We start from the raw sequence: 19,896 nt of genomic DNA, 5'->3' as shown, positions 1-19,896 counted from the left end.
TTCACTCCCTGGGGGGTCATGATGGAGATAAGAACACCTGCCATCTACTTTTGATTGCTACTTGCTACACTGACACTGTCTGCATGCTAACACTCCACTTAGACACTCCCACTCATGGAGCACCTTCTAAAAGACATGGGCAGAAAGGCCATGGAATAGTCAGGACAATGCATGACATGCTGCTTACTGCTGGAAGCTGGAACATTTTCATTTCCCATTTAAATGGGACAATGAAAAAGGAGGATTACCTCCAAATTCTTCAGGACAAGCTAAAATCATCAGCCTGGAGGTTGGGTCTTGGGCGCAGTTGGGTGTTCCAACAGGACAATGACCCCAACACACGTCAAAAGTGGTAAAGGAATGGCTAAATCAGGCTAGAATGAAGGTTTTAGAATGGCCTGACTGAAACGTGTAGACAATGCTGAAGAAACAAGTCCATGTCAGAAAAGCAACAAATTTAGCTGAACTGCACCAATTTTGTCAAGAGGAGTGGTCAAAAATTCAAGCAGCTTGTGGATGGCTACCAAAAGCACCTTATTGCAGTGAAACTTGCCAAGGGACATGGAAGCAAATATTAACATTGCTGTATGTATACTTTTGACCCAGCAGATTTTCTCACATTTTCAGTAGACCCATAATAAATTCATAAAAGGAGCACACTTCATGAATGTTTTTTGTGACAAACAAGTATGTGCTCCAATCACTCTATCACAAAAAAATAAGAACTGTAGAAATGATTGGAAACTCAAGACAGCCTTGACATTATGTTCTTTACAAGTGGATGTAAACTTTTGAACACCTATATATATATATATATATATATATATATATATATATATATATATATATACATACGTATATCCATCTAACCATCCATTTTTTTACCAATTGTCTCTTTCGGGGAGCGGGGGGTGCTGCAGTACATACATATATATATATGTATATATATGTATATACATACATATGTATATATACACATATACATATATATATATGTATATATGTATATATGTATACAGCTCCAATCGGCCGCCTCGACAACAGAGGTACGGAACATCGTCCACTCGGACTCAATGTCCAGCACCTCCCTCGTGACATGTTCAAAGTTCTTCCGGAGGTGGGAATTGAAACTCTCTCTGACAGGAGACTCTGCCAGGCGTTCCCAGCAAACCCTCACAATGCGTTTGGGCCTGCCAGGTCTGTCCGGCATCCTCCCCCACCATCGCAGCCAACTCACCACCAGGTGGTGATCGGTAGAAAGCTCCGCCCCTCTCTTCACCCGAGTGTCCAAAACATGAGGCCGCAAATCCGATGACACAACTACAAAGTCGATCATGGAACTGCGGCCTAGGGTGTCCTGGTGCCAAGTGCACATATGGACACCCTTATGTTTGAACATGGTGTTTGTTATCGACAATCTGTGACGAGCACAAAAGTCCAATAACAGAACACCACTCGGGTTCAGATCCGGGCGGCCATTCTTCCCAATCACACCTCTCCAGGTTTCACTGTCGCTGCCAACATGAGCGTTGAAGTCCCCCAGTAGAACGAGGGAATCACCCGGGGGAGCACTCTCCAGTACTCCCTCGAGTGAATCCAAAAAGGGTGGGTACTCTGAGCTGCCGTTTGGCGCGTAAACGCAAACAACAGTCAGGACCCGTCCACCCACCCGAAGGCGGAGGGAAGCTACCCTCTCGTCCTCCGGGTTGAACTCCAACGTGCAGGCTTTGAGCCGAGGGGCAACAAGAATTGCCACCCCAGCCCGTCGCCTCTCACTGCCGGCAACGCCAGAGTGGAAGAGAGTCCAGCCCCTCTCAAGAGAACTGGTTCCAGAGCCCTTGCTGTGCGTCGAAGTGAGTCCGACTATATCTAGCCGGAACTTCTCCACCTCACGCACTAGCTCAGGCTCCTTCCCCCCCAGCGAAGTGACGTTCCACGTCCCAAGAGCCAGCTTATGTAGCCGAGGATCGGACCGCCAAGCGCCCTGCCATCGGCTGCCGCCCAGCTCACACTGCACCCGACCTCTATGGTCCCTGCTATGGGTGGTGAGCCCATTGGAGGGGGGACCCACGTTGCCTCTTTGGGCTGTGCCCGGCCGGGCCCCATGGGGACAGGCTCGGCCACCAGGCGCTCGCCATCGTGCCCCACCTCCGGGCCTGGCTCCAGAGGGGGGCCCCGGTGACCCGCGTCCGGGCGAGGGAAATCTGGGTCCTTTGTGTTTGTTCTTCATCGAGGTCTTCGAGCTGCTCTTTGTCTGATCCCTCACCTAGGACCAGTTTGCCTTGGGAGACCCTACCAGGGGGCATAGAAACCCCCGGACAACATAGCTCCTAGGATCATTGGGACACGCAAACTCCTCTACCACAGTAAGGTGGCAGCTCATATATATATATATATATATATATATATATATATATATATATATATATATATATATATATATATAATAAATAATAATAATACCTGGGATTTATATAGCGCTTTTCTATGTACCCAAAGTCGCTTTACATGTAGAACCCATCATTCATTCACACCACAGTATGTCGCATATTTCATTGATGGAACTTGGCGGTATTGCGCAATCAGGCTTGAGTTCATTGCAGGTGTTTGAAGATGAAAGGCAGAATAATGGAGAGGAAGAATATGATTTTTAAAAATTTCCAAACGAGCCGACTTTAATCAGCCAGAATTAACGACCAATCTGCTGGATGGGCTTTTATTTACGGCGACCCAGTTCCAGTTCATACCGGCCTCGCCACTTCATTAGTGACACGCCACAGATCGCTGGGTGCTGGAGCGCAGGTCACCTGATGACCAAATAAGGACATCACTTCCAGTTCCCCCCTACCTTCATCTTCCAGGGCCCCCCCACCTTCATCTTCCAGGTCCCCCCCTCCCCTACCTTCACATTTCAGGTCCCCCCCTACCTACATCTTCCAGGCCCCCCCCCCACCTTCATCTTCCAAGTCCCCCGCCTACCTTCATCTTCCACGTCCCCCACCTACCTTCTACCTTCATCTTCCAGCCCCCCTCCCCCCGCCTACCTTCATCTTCCAGGTCCCCCCCTATCTTCATGTTCCAGGTCCCCGCCCCCCACCTTCATTTTCCATGTCCCCCGCCTACCTTCATCTTCCATGGCCCCTCCCCCTCCATCTTCATCTTCCATGTTCCCCCCCACCTTCATCTTCCAATGTCCCCCGCCTACCTTCATCTTCCATGGTCCCCCCTACCTTTATCTTCCAGGCTTCCCCGCCTACCTTTATCTTCCAGGTCCCCCCCCCCCCCCCAACCTTCATCTTCCATGTCCCCCGCCTCCCTTCATCTTCCATGGTCCCCCTCCCTACCTTCATTTTCCAGGTCCCCCCCTAACCTTCATCTTCCATGTCCCCTCCCTAACCTTCCCTAACCTTCATCTTCCATGGCCCACCCTACCTTCATCTTCCATGTCTCCCCCACCTTCATCTTCCAGGTTTCCCCCGCCTACCTTCATCTTCCATCCCCTCCCCCTAACTTCATCTTCCAGGTTCCCCCCCTACCTTCATCTGCCATGTCCCCCCCCTACCATCATCTTCCAGCCCCCTCAACCGCCTTCATCTTCCATGTCACCCCCCCACCTTCATCTTCCAGGTACCCCCCTACCTTCATCTTCCAGGTCCCCCCTACCTACATCTTCCAGGTACCCCCCTTCATCTCATATATCCCCGCCTACCTTCATCTTCCAGGTCCCCCACCTACCTTCTAACTTCATCTTCCAGGCCCCCCGCCCCCACCTACCTTCATCTTCCAGTTCCCCCCCCCTACCTTCATCTTACAGGACCCCCCTTACCTTCATCTTCCACCCCCCCAACCCCACCTTCATCTTCCATGTCCCCTGCCTACCTTCATCTTCTATGTCCCCTCACCCCCACATTCATCTTCCATGTCCCCCCTACCTTCATCTTCAATTCCCCCACCTACCTTCATGTTCTAGGTCCCTACCCCCACCTTCATCTTCCATTCCCCCCGCCTACCTTCATCTTCCATGTTTCCCCTACCTTTATCTTCCAGTTCCCTCCGCCTACCTTCATCTTGCACCACCACCCCCCCCCCCAACCTTCATTTTCCAGGTCCCCCTCTCTACCTTCATCTTCTAGGTCACCCCCCTACCTTCATCTTCCATGTCCCCCTCCCTACCTTCATCTTCCAGGTTCCCCCCCACCTTCATCTTCCATGTCCCCTCCCTAACCTTCCCTAACCTTCATCTTCCATGGCCCACCCTACCTTCATCTTCCATGTCTCCCCCACCTTCATCTTCCAGGTTTCCCCCGCCTACCTTCATCTTCCATCCCCTCCCCCTAACTTCATCTTCCAGGTTCCCCCCCTACCTTCATCTGCCATGTCCCCCCCTACCATCATCTTCCAGCCCCCTCAACCGCCTTCATCTTCCATGTCACCCCCCCACCTTCATCTTCCAGGTACCCCCCTACCTTCATCTTCCAGGTCCCCCCTACCATCATCTTCCAGCCCCCTCAACCGCCTTCATCTTCCATGTCACCCCCCCACCTTCATCTTCCAGGTACCCCCCTACCTTCATCTTCCAGGTCCCCCCTACCTACATCTTCCAGGTTCCCCCCCTTCATCTTCCATGCCCCCCCCCCCCCCCCCCCCCCCACACACCTTCATCTTCCATGTCCCCCGCCTACCTTCATCTCATATATCCCCGCCTACCTTCATCTTCCAGGTCCCCCACCTACCTTCTAACTTCATCTTCCAGGCCCCCCGCCCCCACCTACCTTCATCTTCCAGTTCCCCCCCCCTACCTTCATCTTACAGGACCCCCCTTACCTTCATCTTCCACCCCCCCAACCCCACCTTCATCTTCCATGTCCCCTGCCTACCTTCATCTTCTATGTCCCCTCACCCCCACATTCATCTTCCATGTCCCCCCCCACCTTCATCTTCAATTCCCCCACCTACCTTCATGTTCTAGGTCCCTACCCCCACCTTCATCTTCCATTCCCCCCGCCTACCTTCATCTTCCATGTTTCCCCTACCTTTATCTTCCAGTTCCCTCCGCCTACCTTCATCTTGCACCACCACCCCCCCCCCTAACCTTCATTTTCCAGGTCCCCCTCTCTACCTTCATCTTCTAGGTCACCCCCCTACCTTCATCTTCCATGTCCCCCTCCCTACCTTCATCTTCCAGGTTCCCCCCCACCTTCAACTTCCATGTCCCCCCCTACTTTCATCTTCCAGCTCCCCCCCCTACATTCATCTTCCATGTCCCCCGCCTACCTTCAGCTTCCAGGTTCCCCCCCTACCTTCATCTTCCAGCCCTCCCCTACCTTCATCTTCAAGGTCCCCCCAACCTTTATGTTCCAGGTTTCCCGCCTACCTTCATCGCAGCTGCCGGCCTTCACCACCTGGATGCTCCTCTCCTGCTGGCAGGAGGACAGGCGCAGCTCGCACTGGTTCTGGTAGGTGGCGCCATCGCTCCCGCAGACGGGGGAGAAGGAGGGGTCCGAGCACGGCGGGCACTCACACTTGCTCTGGACACAGCGGGCCCCCCAGGAGCACACCGTGTGGCCACAGCTCTCTGTGTGCACAGGACAAGACGAGCATGTAGGATATGCTGCCTGCTGCTATAAACGCTGGAATGTCATGCTGCTTAGGATATATTTGTCTGTACTAAAGGATGACGGAATGGTCTCGACAGTGTATGACATGTTGCTAAAGATTAGCAAGGCAGGATAGACTAGATTGTAGAGCACAATGGTGCATGGTGTGCTGCTTAAGGGCTGCGGTACTATGCTGGTAAAGTTGCAAAAGTGCATGGTATGCTGTTGATGATGTAGTATCAGGTAGAGGTGATGTAGTATCAGGTGAAGGTGAAGTAGTATCAGGTAGAGGTGATGTAGTATCAGGTGAAGGTAATGTAGTATCAGGTGAAGGTGATGTAGTATCAGGTAGAGGTGATGTTGTATCAGGTGAAGGTGATGTAGTATCAGGTGAAAGTGATGTAGTATCAGGTGAAGGTGATGTAGTATCAGGTAGAGGTGATGTAGTATCAGGTGAAGGTGATGTTGTATCAGGTGAAGGTGATGTAGTATCAGGTAGAGGTGATGTAGTATCAGGTGAAGGTGATGTAGTATCAGGTAGAGGTGATGTAGAATCAGGTAGAGGTAATGTAGTATCAGGTTGAGGTGATGTTGTATCAGGTGAAGGTGATGTAGTATCAGGTGAAGGTGATGTAGAATCAGGTAGAGGTGATGTAGTATCAGGTGGAAGTGATGTAGTTTCAGTAGTATCGGGTGGAGGTGATGTAGTTTCAGTAGTATCAGGTGAAGGAAGGTGATGTAGTATCAGGTGGAGGTGATGTAGTTTCAGTAGTATCAGGTGAAGGAAGGTGATGTAGTATCAGGTGGAGGTGATGTAGTTTCAGGTGGAGGTGATGTAGTATCAGGCAAAGGTGATGTAGTATCAGGTGGAGGTGATGTACTATCAGGTGGAGGTGATGTACTATCAGGTGAAGGTGATGTAGTATCAGGTGGAGGTGATGTAGTATCAGGTGGAAGTGATGTACTATCAGGTGGAGGTGATGTACTATCAGGTGAAGGTGATGTAATATCAGGTGGAGGTGATGTAGTATCAGGTGAATGTGATGTAGTATCAGGTGGAGGTGATGTAGTATCAGGTGGAGATTATGTACTATCAGGTGGAGGTGATGTAGTATCAGGTGGAGGTGATGTAGTATCAGGTTGAGGTGATGTTGTATCAGGTGGAGGTGATGTAGTATCAGGTGAAAGTGATGTAGTATCAGGTGAAGGTGATGTGGTATCAGGTGGAGGTGATGTAGTATCAGGTAGAGGTGATGTAGTATCAGGTAGAGGTGATGTAGTATCAGGTAGAGGTAATGTAGTACCAGGTTGAGGTGATGTAGTATCAGGTGAAGGTGATGGAGTATTAGGTGAAGGTGATGTAGTATCAGGTAGAGGTGATGTAGTATCAGGTGGAGGTGATGTAGTTTCAGTAGTATCAGGTGAAAGAAGGTGATGTAGTATCAGGTGGAGGTGATGTAGTTTCAGGTGGAGGTGATGTAGTATCAGGTGGAGGTGATGTAGTATCAAGTAGAGGTGATGTAGTATCAGGTGGAGGTGATGTAGTTTCAGTAGTATCAGATGAAGGAAGGTGATGTAGTATCAGGTGGAGGTGATGTAGTTTCAGGTGGAGGTGATGTAGTATCAGGTGGAGGTGATGTAGTGTCAGTAGTATCAGGTGAAGGAAGGTGATGTAGTAGCAGGTGGAGGTGATGTAGTATCAGTAGTATCAGGTGAAGGAAGGTGATGTAGTAGCAGGTGGAGGTGATGTAGTATCAGGTGGAGGTGATGTAGTTTCAGGTGGAGGCAATGTAATATCAGGTGGAGGTGATGTACTATCAGGTGGAGGTGATGTACTATCAGGTGAAGGTGATGTACTATCATGTGAAGGTGATGTAGTATCAGGTGGAGGTGATGTAGTATCAGGTGGAGGTGATGTAGTTTCAGGTGGAGGTGATGTAGTATCAGGTGGAGGTGATGCAGTTTCAGGTGGAGGCGATGTAATATCAGGTGGAGGTGACTTACTATCAGGTGGAGGTGATGTAGTATCAGGTGGAGGTGATGTAGTATCAGGTGGAGGTGATGTACTATCAGGTGAAGGTGATGTAGTATCAGGTGGAGGTGATGTAGTATCAGGTGAAGGTGATGTAGTATCAGGTCGAGGTGATATAGTATCAGGTGGAGGTGATGTAGTATCAGGTGAAGGTGATGTAGTATCAGGTCGAGGTGATATAGTATCAGGTGGAGGTGATGTAGTATCAGGTGAAGGTGATGTAGTATCAGGTCGAGGTGATATAGTATCAGGTGGAGGTGATGTAGTATCAGGTGAAGGTGATGTAGTATCAGGTCGAGGTGATATAGTATCAGGTGGAGGTGATGTAGTATCAGGTGAAGGTGATGTAGTATCAGGTCGAGGTGATATAGTATCAGGTGGAGGTGATGTAGTACTTACTGCACTCTCCCTGGCTGACCACTTGGAGGTCCGTCTGTGTTCTGCAGGCGTGCACGTGCAGTTCACACTCGCTGCCATAGGTGGTGCTGTCGCTGCCACAGACGGGCTGGTGGGAGTCCACACACTCGGTGGCACACACGCAGGTTTGAGTCTGGACATCACAGATGGCCCCGAAGGAGCAGTTGGTGCAGGACTCATCTAGGACAAGAGGTCTGGTGTAAGTATGGACAACATGGAACCACGTGGTCCCCGCCTTTTCCTCACTCCCTGGCCACTTCAGCAGCTATCCAGTCGATAGCGCTTGGCTTTTAGCTCGGTCGTCAGCGCGCTCGCCTCTCATGAGTCCTGTGCAGAACCAAGTGGGTCACATTGAACTACCTTGTTCATCTGAAGAGGAACTAAAGACTGGGATCTAAAATGGATATGTTGGATTGAGGGATGTGAGCAGATGACCATGCTGGAGTACTCAGGACAGTGCAGCTTAATGCCAGACATGAAGTCAATCAATGGACACGTTGAGAGAGGCTTGTCCTATTGCACTGGAAAAGCCAGGACAGTGCATGATATGCTGCTGGCAGCTACACATTTAAAAATCAGGAGGGATTTGATTGAGGGCCGTTCGTCGTGAAACAATGTAAAAGTATAGACCATGGGTGTCAAACTCTCGCCCGCGGGCCAAATTTGGCCCGCCGTGTAATTTCACTTGGCCCGTGAGGTGATATCAAATTAACACTAGAGCTGGCTCGCCGATTATATACAGCGGCGGTGCCGCGGTAGACCGCTAATTCTCATACTTGCCAAACCTCCCGGGAGACTCCCAAATTTCAGTGCCCCTCCCGAGAATTGTAACGACCTCTTTTCGTCCAGTCCAACAAGTGCTGGCTCAGTTACATAATACGTGCGGCTTTGGCACGCACACACAATTGAATGCAACGCATTCTCATAGTCATTCACATCGACGTCCCACTGGGGTGAGTTTTTCCTTGCCCTTATGTGGGCTTTGTACCGAGGATGTCGTTGTGGCTTGTGCAGCCCTTTGAGACACTTGTGATTTAGGGCTATATAAATAAACATTGATTGATTGATAAAGATGTATTTGAATGCCTCAGGTGAAGACCTGCAAAGTAACAACAACATGATTCTGCACGCCGTCCAGGGCTTTCTCACGGCTCCATGGGCGCGTGAACATATGCACGGCACAAAGAATAAAATCCATCGCCGTGAAGGGGATATTGAGTGAGTTGTGCCGGGGGAAGGGGGGGCTCATAACTGCCATATTGCTGCTCAGTGTGTGCGAAAAGTGGGAAGACAAAAAAAAGGGAAAATAGTCGACTAGCAATGGCGCCTGTGGGATAATTGGCCTGCCAAGATGGCGTCTGGAGTATTCAGAGAGTGGCTTTAAGAAGCTGCTCATCGCCATGTGTGGATCCGTGGATATTTTGCTGCCATCCTAATCAGGTCAATTACTAAAAACTGTACTTTGAAGTGTACACAGAGCAGCATTTATCTGTATGAGCCAATCCAAACAACCTTCCCTACTCATGTTGCAAGTAAAGCAACACAAAAAGTCAACACACACAGTCACACATAACACAACCTGCTCACTCAACTTTGTGGATGTTAAAAAAAAATGTCCAAACCCCATTCATGACTCAAACATATACCCGTTTAAATCCACTGCAAAGCATGATGGGAAAGTACAAAACACTCTTTCCACACTTATCCATGTCCAACTTTCACATACTCTTAATATCCAATTATATTAATTACAAATCCATTATCTATTCATTATATTACTATATAAGTGTGTGTGTGTGTGTGTGTGTGTGTGTGTGTGTGTGTGTGTGTGTGTGTGTGTGTGTGTGTGTGTGTGTGTGTGTATGTATATATATATATGTGCTAACATCAGCATGATATTATAAAAGATGTTAGCATACTTCCACAATGGCGCCAAGTATCAAAATTCATGATTTTTTAGGTAAAAACAGACAATCAGCTAATACTCTAGCATAAAATGTTACCATGCAAACATTAGCATACTTCCAAAATCAGCTAAAATGCTAGCATGCAATTATAAGAGAAGTTAGCATACTTCCAAGATGGCGCCACATATAAAAACTATGATTTTTGGGTTAAAACATGCACAATTAGTTGAAATGCTAGCATAAAATGTTAGCATGCAACTATAAGAGACATTAGCATACTTCCAAGATGGCGCCAAGTGTCAAAATTCATGATTTTTAGGTTAAAACATACCAAATTTGCTAAAATGCTAGCATAAAAATTTAGCAGTCTATTACAAAAGACGTTAGCATACTTCACAAATCTATGATTTTTAGGTTAAAACATTTACAATTAGCTCACATTAGCAAGCTATTACAAGAGACGTTAACATACTTCCAAGATGGCGCCACGTATAAAAAAAACAACTATGATTTTTAGATTAAAACCTACAAAATCAGCTAAAATGCTAGCATAAAATGTTAGCATGCAATTATAAGAGAAGTTAGTATACTTCCAAGATGGCGCCACATACAAAAACTATGATTTTGGGGTTAAAACTTACACAATTAGTTAAAATGCTAGCATCAAATGTTAGCATGCTATCATTAGAGACGCTAGCATACTTCCAAGATGGCGCCACATATAAAAACTATGATTTTTAGGTTAAAACATACACAATCAGCTAAAATGCTAGCAGACAATGTTAGCATGCTATTATAAGAGAAGTTAGAATACTTTCAAGATGGTGCCACATATAAAACTATGATTTTTAGGGAAAAACATACAAAATTAGCTAAAATGCTAGCATAAAATGTTAGCATGCTATTATAAGAGATGTTAGCATACTTTCAAGATGGCGCCAAGTGTCAAAATTCATGATTTTTAGGTTAAAACATACCAAATTTGCTAAAATGCTAGCATAAAATATTACCAGTCTATTACAAAAGACGTTAGCATACTTCACAGATGTTGCCAAGTACCATAATCTATGATTTTTAGGTTAAAACATTTACAATTAGCTCACATTAGCAAGCTATTACAAGAGACGTTAACATACTTCCAAGATGGCGCCACGTATAAAAAAAACAACTATGATTTTTAGATTAAAACCTACAAAATCAGCTAAAATGCTAGCATAAAATGTTAGCATGCAATTATAAGAGAAGTTAGTATACTTCCAAGATGGCGCCACATACAAAAACTATGATTTTGGGGTTAAAACTTACACAATTAGTTAAAATGCTAGCATAAAATGTTAGCATGCTATTATTAGAGACGTTTGCATACTTCCAAGATGGCGCCACATATAAAAACTATGATTTTTAGGTTAAAACATACACAATCAGCTAAAATGCTAGCAGACAATGTTAGCATGCTATTATAAGAGAAGTTAGCATACTTCCAAGATGGCGCCACATATAAAACTATGATTTTTTAGGAAAAAACATACAAAATTAGCTAAAATGCTAGCATAAAATGTTAGCATGCTATTATAAGAGACGTTAGCATACTTTCAAAATGGCGGCAAGTATCAAAATGCATGATTTTTAGGTTAAAACATACCAAATTTGCTAAAATGCTAGCATGAAATGTTAGCAGTCTATTACAAAAGACGTTAGCATACTTCACAGATGGCGCCAAGTATCAAAATCTATAATTTTTAGGTAAAAACATTTACAATTAGCTCACATTAGCAAGCTATTACAAGAGACGTTAACATACTTCCAAGATGGCGCCACGTATAAAAAAAACAACTATGATTTTTAGATTAAAACCTACAAAATCAGCTAAAATGCTAGCATAAAATGTTAGCATGCAATTATAAGAGAAGTTAGTATACTTCCAAGATGGCGCCACATACAAAAACTATGATTTTGGGGTTAAAACTTACACAATTAGTTAAAATGCTAGCATAAAATGTTAGCATGCTATTATTAGAGACGTTTGCATACTTCCAAGATGGCGCCACATATAAAAACTATGATTTTTAGGTTAAAACATACACAATCAGCTAAAATGCTAGCAGACAATGTTAGCATGCTATTATAAGAGAAGTTAGCATACTTCCAAGATGGCGCCACATATAAAACTATGATTTTTTAGGAAAAAACATACAAAATTAGCTAAAATGCTAGCATAAAATGTTAGCATGCTATTATAAGAGACGTTAGCATACTTTCAAAATGGCGGCAAGTATCAAAATGCATGATTTTTAGGTTAAAACATACCAAATTTGCTAAAATGCTAGCATGAAATGTTAGCAGTCTATTACAAAAGACGTTAGCATACTTCACAGATGTTGCCAAGTACCATAATCTATGATTTTTAGGTTAAAACATTTACAATTAGCTCACATTAGCAAGCTATTACAAGAGACGTTAACATACTTCCAAGATGGCGCCACGTATAAAAAAAACAACTATGATTTTTAGATTAAAACCTACAAAATCAGCTAAAATGCTAGCATAAAATGTTAGCATGCAATTATAAGAGAAGTTAGTATACTTCCAAGATGGCGCCACATACAAAAACTATGATTTTGGGGTTAAAACTTACACAATTAGTTAAAATGCTAGCATAAAATGTTAGCATGCTATTATTAGAGACGTTTGCATACTTCCAAGATGGCGCCACATATAAAAACTATGATTTTTAGGTTAAAACATACACAATCAGCTAAAATGCTAGCAGACAATGTTAGCATGCTATTATAAGAGAAGTTAGCATACTTCCAAGATGGCGCCACATATAAAACTATGATTTTTTAGGAAAAAACATACAAAATTAGCTAAAATGCTAGCATAAAATGTTAGCATGCTATTATAAGAGACGTTAGCATACTTTCAAAATGGCGGCAAGTATCAAAATGCATGATTTTTAGGTTAAAACATACCAAATTTGCTAAAATGCTAGCATGAAATGTTAGCAGTCTATTACAAAAGACGTTAGCATACTTCACAGATGTTGCCAAGTACCATAATCTATGATTTTTAGGTTAAAACATTTACAATTAGCTCACATTAGCAAGCTATTACAAGAGACGTTAACATACTTCCAAGATGGCGCCACGTATAAAAAAAACAACTATGATTTTTAGATTAAAACCTACAAAATCAGCTAAAATGCTAGCATAAAATGTTAGCATGCAATTATAAGAGAAGTTAGTATACTTCCAAGATGGCGCCACATACAAAAACTATGATTTTGGGGTTAAAACTTACACAATTAGTTAAAATGCTAGCATAAAATGTTAGCATGCTATTATTAGAGACGTTTGCATACTTCCAAGATGGCGCCACATATAAAAACTATGATTTTTAGGTTAAAACATACACAATCAGCTAAAATGCTAGCAGACAATGTTAGCATGCTATTATAAGAGAAGTTAGCATACTTCCAAGATGGCGCCACATATAAAACTATGATTTTTTAGGAAAAAACATACAAAATTAGCTAAAATGCTAGCATAAAATGTTAGCATGCTATTATAAGAGACGTTAGCATACTTTCAAAATGGCGGCAAGTATCAAAATGCATGATTTTTAGGTTAAAACATACCAAATTTGCTAAAATGCTAGCATGAAATGTTAGCAGTCTATTACAAAAGACGTTAGCATACTTCACAGATGTTGCCAAGTACCATAATCTATGATTTTTAGGTTAAAACATTTACAATTAGCTCACATTAGCAAGCTATTACAAGAGACGTTAACATACTTCCAAGATGGCGCCACGTATAAAAAAAACAACTATGATTTTTAGATTAAAACCTACAAAATCAGCTAAAATGCTAGCATAAAATGTTAGCATGCAATTATAAGAGAAGTTAGTATACTTCCAAGATGGCGCCACATACAAAAACTATGATTTTGGGGTTAAAACTTACACAATTAGTTAAAATGCTAGCATCAAATGTTAGCATGCTATCATTAGAGACGCTAGCATACTTCCAAGATGGCGCCACATATAAAAACTATGATTTTTAGGTTAAAACATACACAATCAGCTAAAATGCTAGCAGACAATGTTAGCATGCTATTATAAGAGAAGTTAGAATACTTTCAAGATGGTGCCACATATAAAACTATGATTTTTAGGGAAAAACATACAAAATTAGCTAAAATGCTAGCATAAAATGTTAGCATGCTATTATAAGAGACGTTAGCATACTTTCAAAATGGCGGCAAGTATCAAAATGCATGATTTTTAGGTTAAAACATACCAAATTTGCTAAAATGCTAGCATGAAATGTTAGCAGTCTATTACAAAAGACGTTAGCATACTTCACAGATGGCGCCAAGTATCAAAATCTATCATTTTTAGGTAAAAACATTTACAATTAGCTCACATTAGTAAGCTATTACAAGAGACGTTAACATACTTCCAAGATGGCGCCACATATAAAACTATGACTTTTTAGGGAAAAACTTTAAAAAATAGCTCAAATGCTAGCATAAAATGTTAGCATGCTATTATAAGAGACGTTAGCATACTTCCAAGATGGCGCCACATACAAAAACTATGATTTTTAGGTCAAAATATACACAATTAGCTGAAATGTTAGCATGCTAATATTAGAGACATTAGCATACTTCCAAGAATTACATACTTACAAAATTAGCTAAAAAGCTAGCATAAAACATAAGCATGCTAACGTTAGCATGATGACATAGGACAAGGTAGCCTTCTTTCACCTGGAGGTGGTGCTGTGATTTTGAGAGCACCTCCCAAAAGCAGCACATTTGTTAGAAGAGGTCCAGGCTTACAGCGACTCACCACAGGGTCCCTTGTGCTGGATGTGGATGTTCTTCTGCAGGGCGCAGACCATGGCGCGCATCTCGCAGGGGCTGCCGTAGCTGTGCCCGTCGGAGCCGCACACGGGGTCGGACGTCTGCGGGCAGGCCTCCGGGCACTCACACACGGGCTGGTCGTTCTTCACCACGCACACGGCGCCGTGTTGGCACACCTTGTCCACGCAGGGGCTGGGCGCGTCCAGATCTGAGGACCGACAACAAAGTTAGGGAGGAGGGAGACCGGAGGTTGTCAGACCGGAGGTTGGAGAAAGTCTTTAGGTGAGGTTAGTCAAAGGAGGATGTTAGAAAAGATGGTAAAGAAAGACGCAGACTTCCTGTCACGCCTCAACTTCCTGTCAAGCGCTTCCTTTTGTCCCGATCCTCCTGGGTCCCGAGTCTTTGAGGACTCTGCTAAAACTGGCGGCATGGAAAAAAACTCAAGTTGCCCTGTGGCAGCGCGGAGATGAAACGTCCCACCAACAATGGCGGCTCCAGTAAACGAGGGAATGAATTGATGTGGTCTTCAAAGGCTCCGAACTGGCAGAGAGCCTCCCAGAGACCGAGGACGCAAATCAGAAAGAGGACAAAAAGAAGGATAATTGGGAAAAAAGTGCAAGCTGCTGGCCAGCAGATATGAAATAATAAAAACGCAGTAGAACTTACTCTCCCGCTTCACAACTCACTCTCCTGCTTCACAACTAATTCTCACGCTTCACAACTCACTCTCCTGCTTCACAACTAATTCTCCCGCTTCACAACTCACTCTCCTGCTTCACAACTCACTCTCCTGCTTCACAACTAATTCTCCCGCTTCACAACTCACTCTCCTGCTTCACAACTAATTCTCACGCTTCACAACTCACTCTCCTGCTTCACAACTAATTCTCCCGCTTCACAACTCACTCTCCTGCTTCACAACTCACTCTCCTGCTTCACAACTAACTCTCCCACTTCACAACTCACTCTCCTGCTTCACAACTCACTCTCCCGCTTCACAACTCCCACTCCCAATTCACAACTCACTCTCCCACTTCACAACTCACACTCCCGCTTCACAACTCACTCTCCTGCTTCACAACTCACTCTTCTGCTTCACAACACACTCTCCTGCTTCACAACTCACTCTCCCGCTTCACAACTCACTCTCCCGCTTCACAACTCACTCTCCTGCTTCACAACTCACTCTTCTGCTTCACAACACACTCTCCTGCTTCACAACTCACTCTCCCGCTTCACAACTCACTCTCCCGCTTCACAACTCACTCTCCTGCTTCACAACTAACTCTCCCGCTTCACAACTCACTCTCCTGCTTCACAACTAACTCTCCCACTTCACAACTCACTCTCCTGCTTCACAACTAATTCTCACGCTTCACAACTCACTCTCCTGCTTCACAACTAATTCTCACGCTTCACAACTCACTCTCCTGCTTCACAACTAATTCTCCCGCTTCACAACTCACTCTCCTGCTTCACAACTCACTCTCCTGCTTCACAACTAACTCTCCCACTTCACAACTCACTCTCCTGCTTCACAACTCACTCTCCCGCTTCACAACTCCCACTCCCAATTCACAACTCACTCTCCCACTTCACAACTCACACTCCCGCTTCACAACTCACTCTCCTGCTTCACAACTCACTCTTCTGCTTCACAACACACTCTCCTGCTTCACAACTCACTCTCCCGCTTCACAACTCACTCTCCCGCTTCACAACTCACTCTCCTGCTTCACAACTCACTCTTCTGCTTCACAACACACTCTCCTGCTTCACAACTCACTCTCCCGCTTCACAACTCACTCTCCCGCTTCACAACTCACTCTCCTGCTTCACAACTAACTCTCCCGCTTCACAACTCACTCTCCTGCTTCACAACTAACTCTCCCACTTCACAACTCACTCTCCTGCTTCACAACTCACTCTCCCGCTTCACAACTCCCACTCCCAATTCACAACTCACTCTCCCACTTCACAACTCACACTCCCGCTTCACAACTCACTCTCCTGCTTCACAACTCACTCTTCTGCTTCACAACACACTCTCCTGCTTCACAACTCACTCTCCCGCTTCACAACTCACTCTCCCGCTTCACAACTCACTCTCCTGCTTCACAACTAACTCTCCCGCTTCACAACTCACTCTCCTGCTTCACAACTAACTCTCCCACTTCACAACTCACTCTCCTGCTTCACAACTCACTCTCCCGCTTCACAACTCCCACTCCCAATTCACAACTCACTCTCCTGCTTCACAACTCACTCTTCTGCTTCACAACACACTCTCCTGCTTCACAACTCACTCTCCCGCTTCACAACTCACTCTCCCGCTTCACAACTCACTCTCCCGCTTCACAACTCACACTCCCGCTTCACAACTCACTCTCCCGCTTCACAACTCACTCTCCTGCTTCACAACTCACTCTCCTGCTTCACAACTCACACTCCCACTTCACAACTCACTCTCCCGCTTCACAACTCACACTCCCGCTTCACAACTCACTCTCCCGCTTCACAACTCACTCTCCTGCTTCACAACTCACTCTCCCGCTTCACAACTCACTCTCCCACTTCACAACTCACACTCCCGCTTCACAACTCACTCTCCCGCTTCACAACTCACTCTCCTGCTTCACAACTCACTTCACAACTCACTCTCCAGCTTCACAACTCACTCTCCTACTTCACAATTCACACTCCCGCTTCACAACTCACTCTCCCGCTTCACAACTCACACTCCCGCTTCACAACTCAAACTCCCGCTTCACAACTCACTCTCCTGCTTCACAACTAACTCTCCCGCTTCACAACTCACTCTCCTGCTTCACAACTAACTCTCCCGCTTCACAACTCACTCTCCTGCTTCACAACTCACACTCCCGCTTCACAACTCACTCTTAAGCTTCACAACTCACTCTCCTGCTTCACAACTCACTCTCCCGCTTCACAACTCACTGTCCTGCTTCACAACTCACTCTCCCGCTTCACAACTCACTCTCCCGCTTCACAACTCACTCTCCTGCTTCACAACTAATTCTCCCGCTTCACAACTCACTCTCCTGCTTCACAACTAACTCTCCCGCTTCACAACTCACTCTCCTGCTTCACAACTAACTCTCCCACTTCACAACTCACTCTCCTGCTTCACAACTCACTCTCCCGCTTCACAACTCCCACTCCCAATTCACAACTCACTCTCCCACTTCACAACTCACACTCCCGCTTCACAACTCACTCTCCTGCTTCACAACTCACTCTTCTGCTTCACAACACACTCTCCTGCTTCACAACTCACTCTCCCGCTTCACAACTCACTCTCCCGCTTCACAACTCACTCTCCTGCTTCACAACTAACTCTCCCGCTTCACAACTCACTCTCCTGCTTCACAACTAACTCTCCCACTTCACAACTCACTCTCCTGCTTCACAACTCACTCTCCCGCTTCACAACTCCCACTCCCAATTCACAACTCACTCTCCCACTTCACAACTCACACTCCCGCTTCACAACTCACTCTCCTGCTTCACAACTCACTCTTCTGCTTCACAACACACTCTCCTGCTTCACAACTCACTCTCCCGCTTCACAACTCACTCTCCCGCTTCACAACTCACTCTCCTGCTTCACAACTAACTCTCCCGCTTCACAACTCACTCTCCTGCTTCACAACTAACTCTCCCACTTCACAACTCACTCTCCTGCTTCACAACTCACTCTTCTGCTTCACAACACACTCTCCTGCTTCACAACTCACTCTCCCGCTTCACAACTCACTCTCCCGCTTCACAACTCACTCTCCCGCTTCACAACTCACTCTCCTGCTTCACAACTAACTCTCCCACTTCACAACTCACTCTCCTGCTTCACAACTCACTCTCCCGCTTCACAACTCCCACTCCCAATTCACAACTCACTCTCCTGCTTCACAACTCACTCTTCTGCTTCACAACACACTCTCCTGCTTCACAACTCACTCTCCCGCTTCACAACTCACTCTCCCGCTTCACAACTCACTCTCCCGCTTCACAACTCACTCTCCTGCTTCACAACTAACTCTCCCACTTCACAACTCACTCTCCTGCTTCACAACTCACTCTCCCGCTTCACAACTCCCACTCCCAATTCACAACTCACTCTCCCACTTCACAACTCACACTCCCGCTTCACAACTCACTCTTCTGCTTCACAACACACTCTCCTGCTTCACAACTCACTCTCCCGCTTCACAACTCACTCTCCCGCTTCACAACTCACTCTCCCGCTTCACAACTCACACTCCCGCTTCACAACTCACTCTCCCGCTTCACAACTCACTCTCCTGCTTCACAACTCACTCTCCTGCTTCACAACTCACACTCCCACTTCACAACTCACTCTCCCGCTTCACAACTCACACTCCCGCTTCACAACTCACTCTCCCGCTTCACAACTCACTCTCCTGCTTCACAACTCACTCTCCCGCTTCACAACTCACTCTCCCACTTCACAACTCACACTCCCGCTTCACAACTCACTCTCCCGCTTCACAACTCACTCTCCTGCTTCACAACTCACTTCACAACTCACTCTCCAGCTTCACAACTCACTCTCCTACTTCACAATTCACACTCCCGCTTCACAACTCACTCTCCCGCTTCACAACTCACACTCCCGCTTCACAACTCAAACTCCCGCTTCACAACTCACTCTCCTGCTTCACAACTAACTCTCCCGCTTCACAACTCACTCTCCTGCTTCACAACTAACTCTCCCGCTTCACAACTCACTCTCCTGCTTCACAACTCACACTCCCGCTTCACAACTCACTCTTAAGCTTCACAACTCACTCTCCTGCTTCACAACTCACTCTCCCGCTTCACAACTCACTGTCCTGCTTCACAACTCACTCTCCCGCTTCACAACTCACACTCCCGCCTCACAACTCACTCTCCCGCTTCACAACTCACTCTCCTGCTTCACAACTCACTTCACAACTCACTCTCTCGCTTCACAACTCACTCTCCTACTTCACAATTCACACTCCCGCTTCACAGCTCACTCTCCCGCTTCACAACTCACACTCCCGCTTCA

General features: G+C 45.7%; 1 protein-coding gene across 7 annotated transcripts in view; it reads right to left on the bottom strand.

Annotated features, from left to right (window-relative positions):
* Positions 1 to 19,896, bottom strand: part of agrn (agrin) — a 601,652-nt gene that overhangs the window by 161,541 nt on the left and 420,215 nt on the right. For all 7 annotated transcript variants that reach the window (XM_072915893.1, XM_072915897.1, XM_072915895.1 and 4 more), the window contains 3 exons: positions 14,809 to 15,030; positions 8,029 to 8,226; positions 5,375 to 5,575 (listed from right to left, as the gene is read on the bottom strand). In XM_072915893.1, coding sequence (XP_072771994.1) covers positions 5,375 to 5,575; positions 8,029 to 8,226; positions 14,809 to 15,030 — 621 coding nt within the window. The remainder of the gene's footprint in view (positions 1 to 5,374; positions 5,576 to 8,028; positions 8,227 to 14,808; positions 15,031 to 19,896) is intronic.

The sequence above is a fragment of the Nerophis lumbriciformis genome, linkage group LG23, assembly GCF_033978685.3.
Source record: "Nerophis lumbriciformis linkage group LG23, RoL_Nlum_v2.1, whole genome shotgun sequence".
Lineage (NCBI taxonomy): Eukaryota > Metazoa > Chordata > Actinopteri > Syngnathiformes > Syngnathidae > Nerophis > Nerophis lumbriciformis.
Note: the sequence above shows the minus strand (reverse complement) of the source record. Positions and strands in the feature narration are given on the sequence as shown.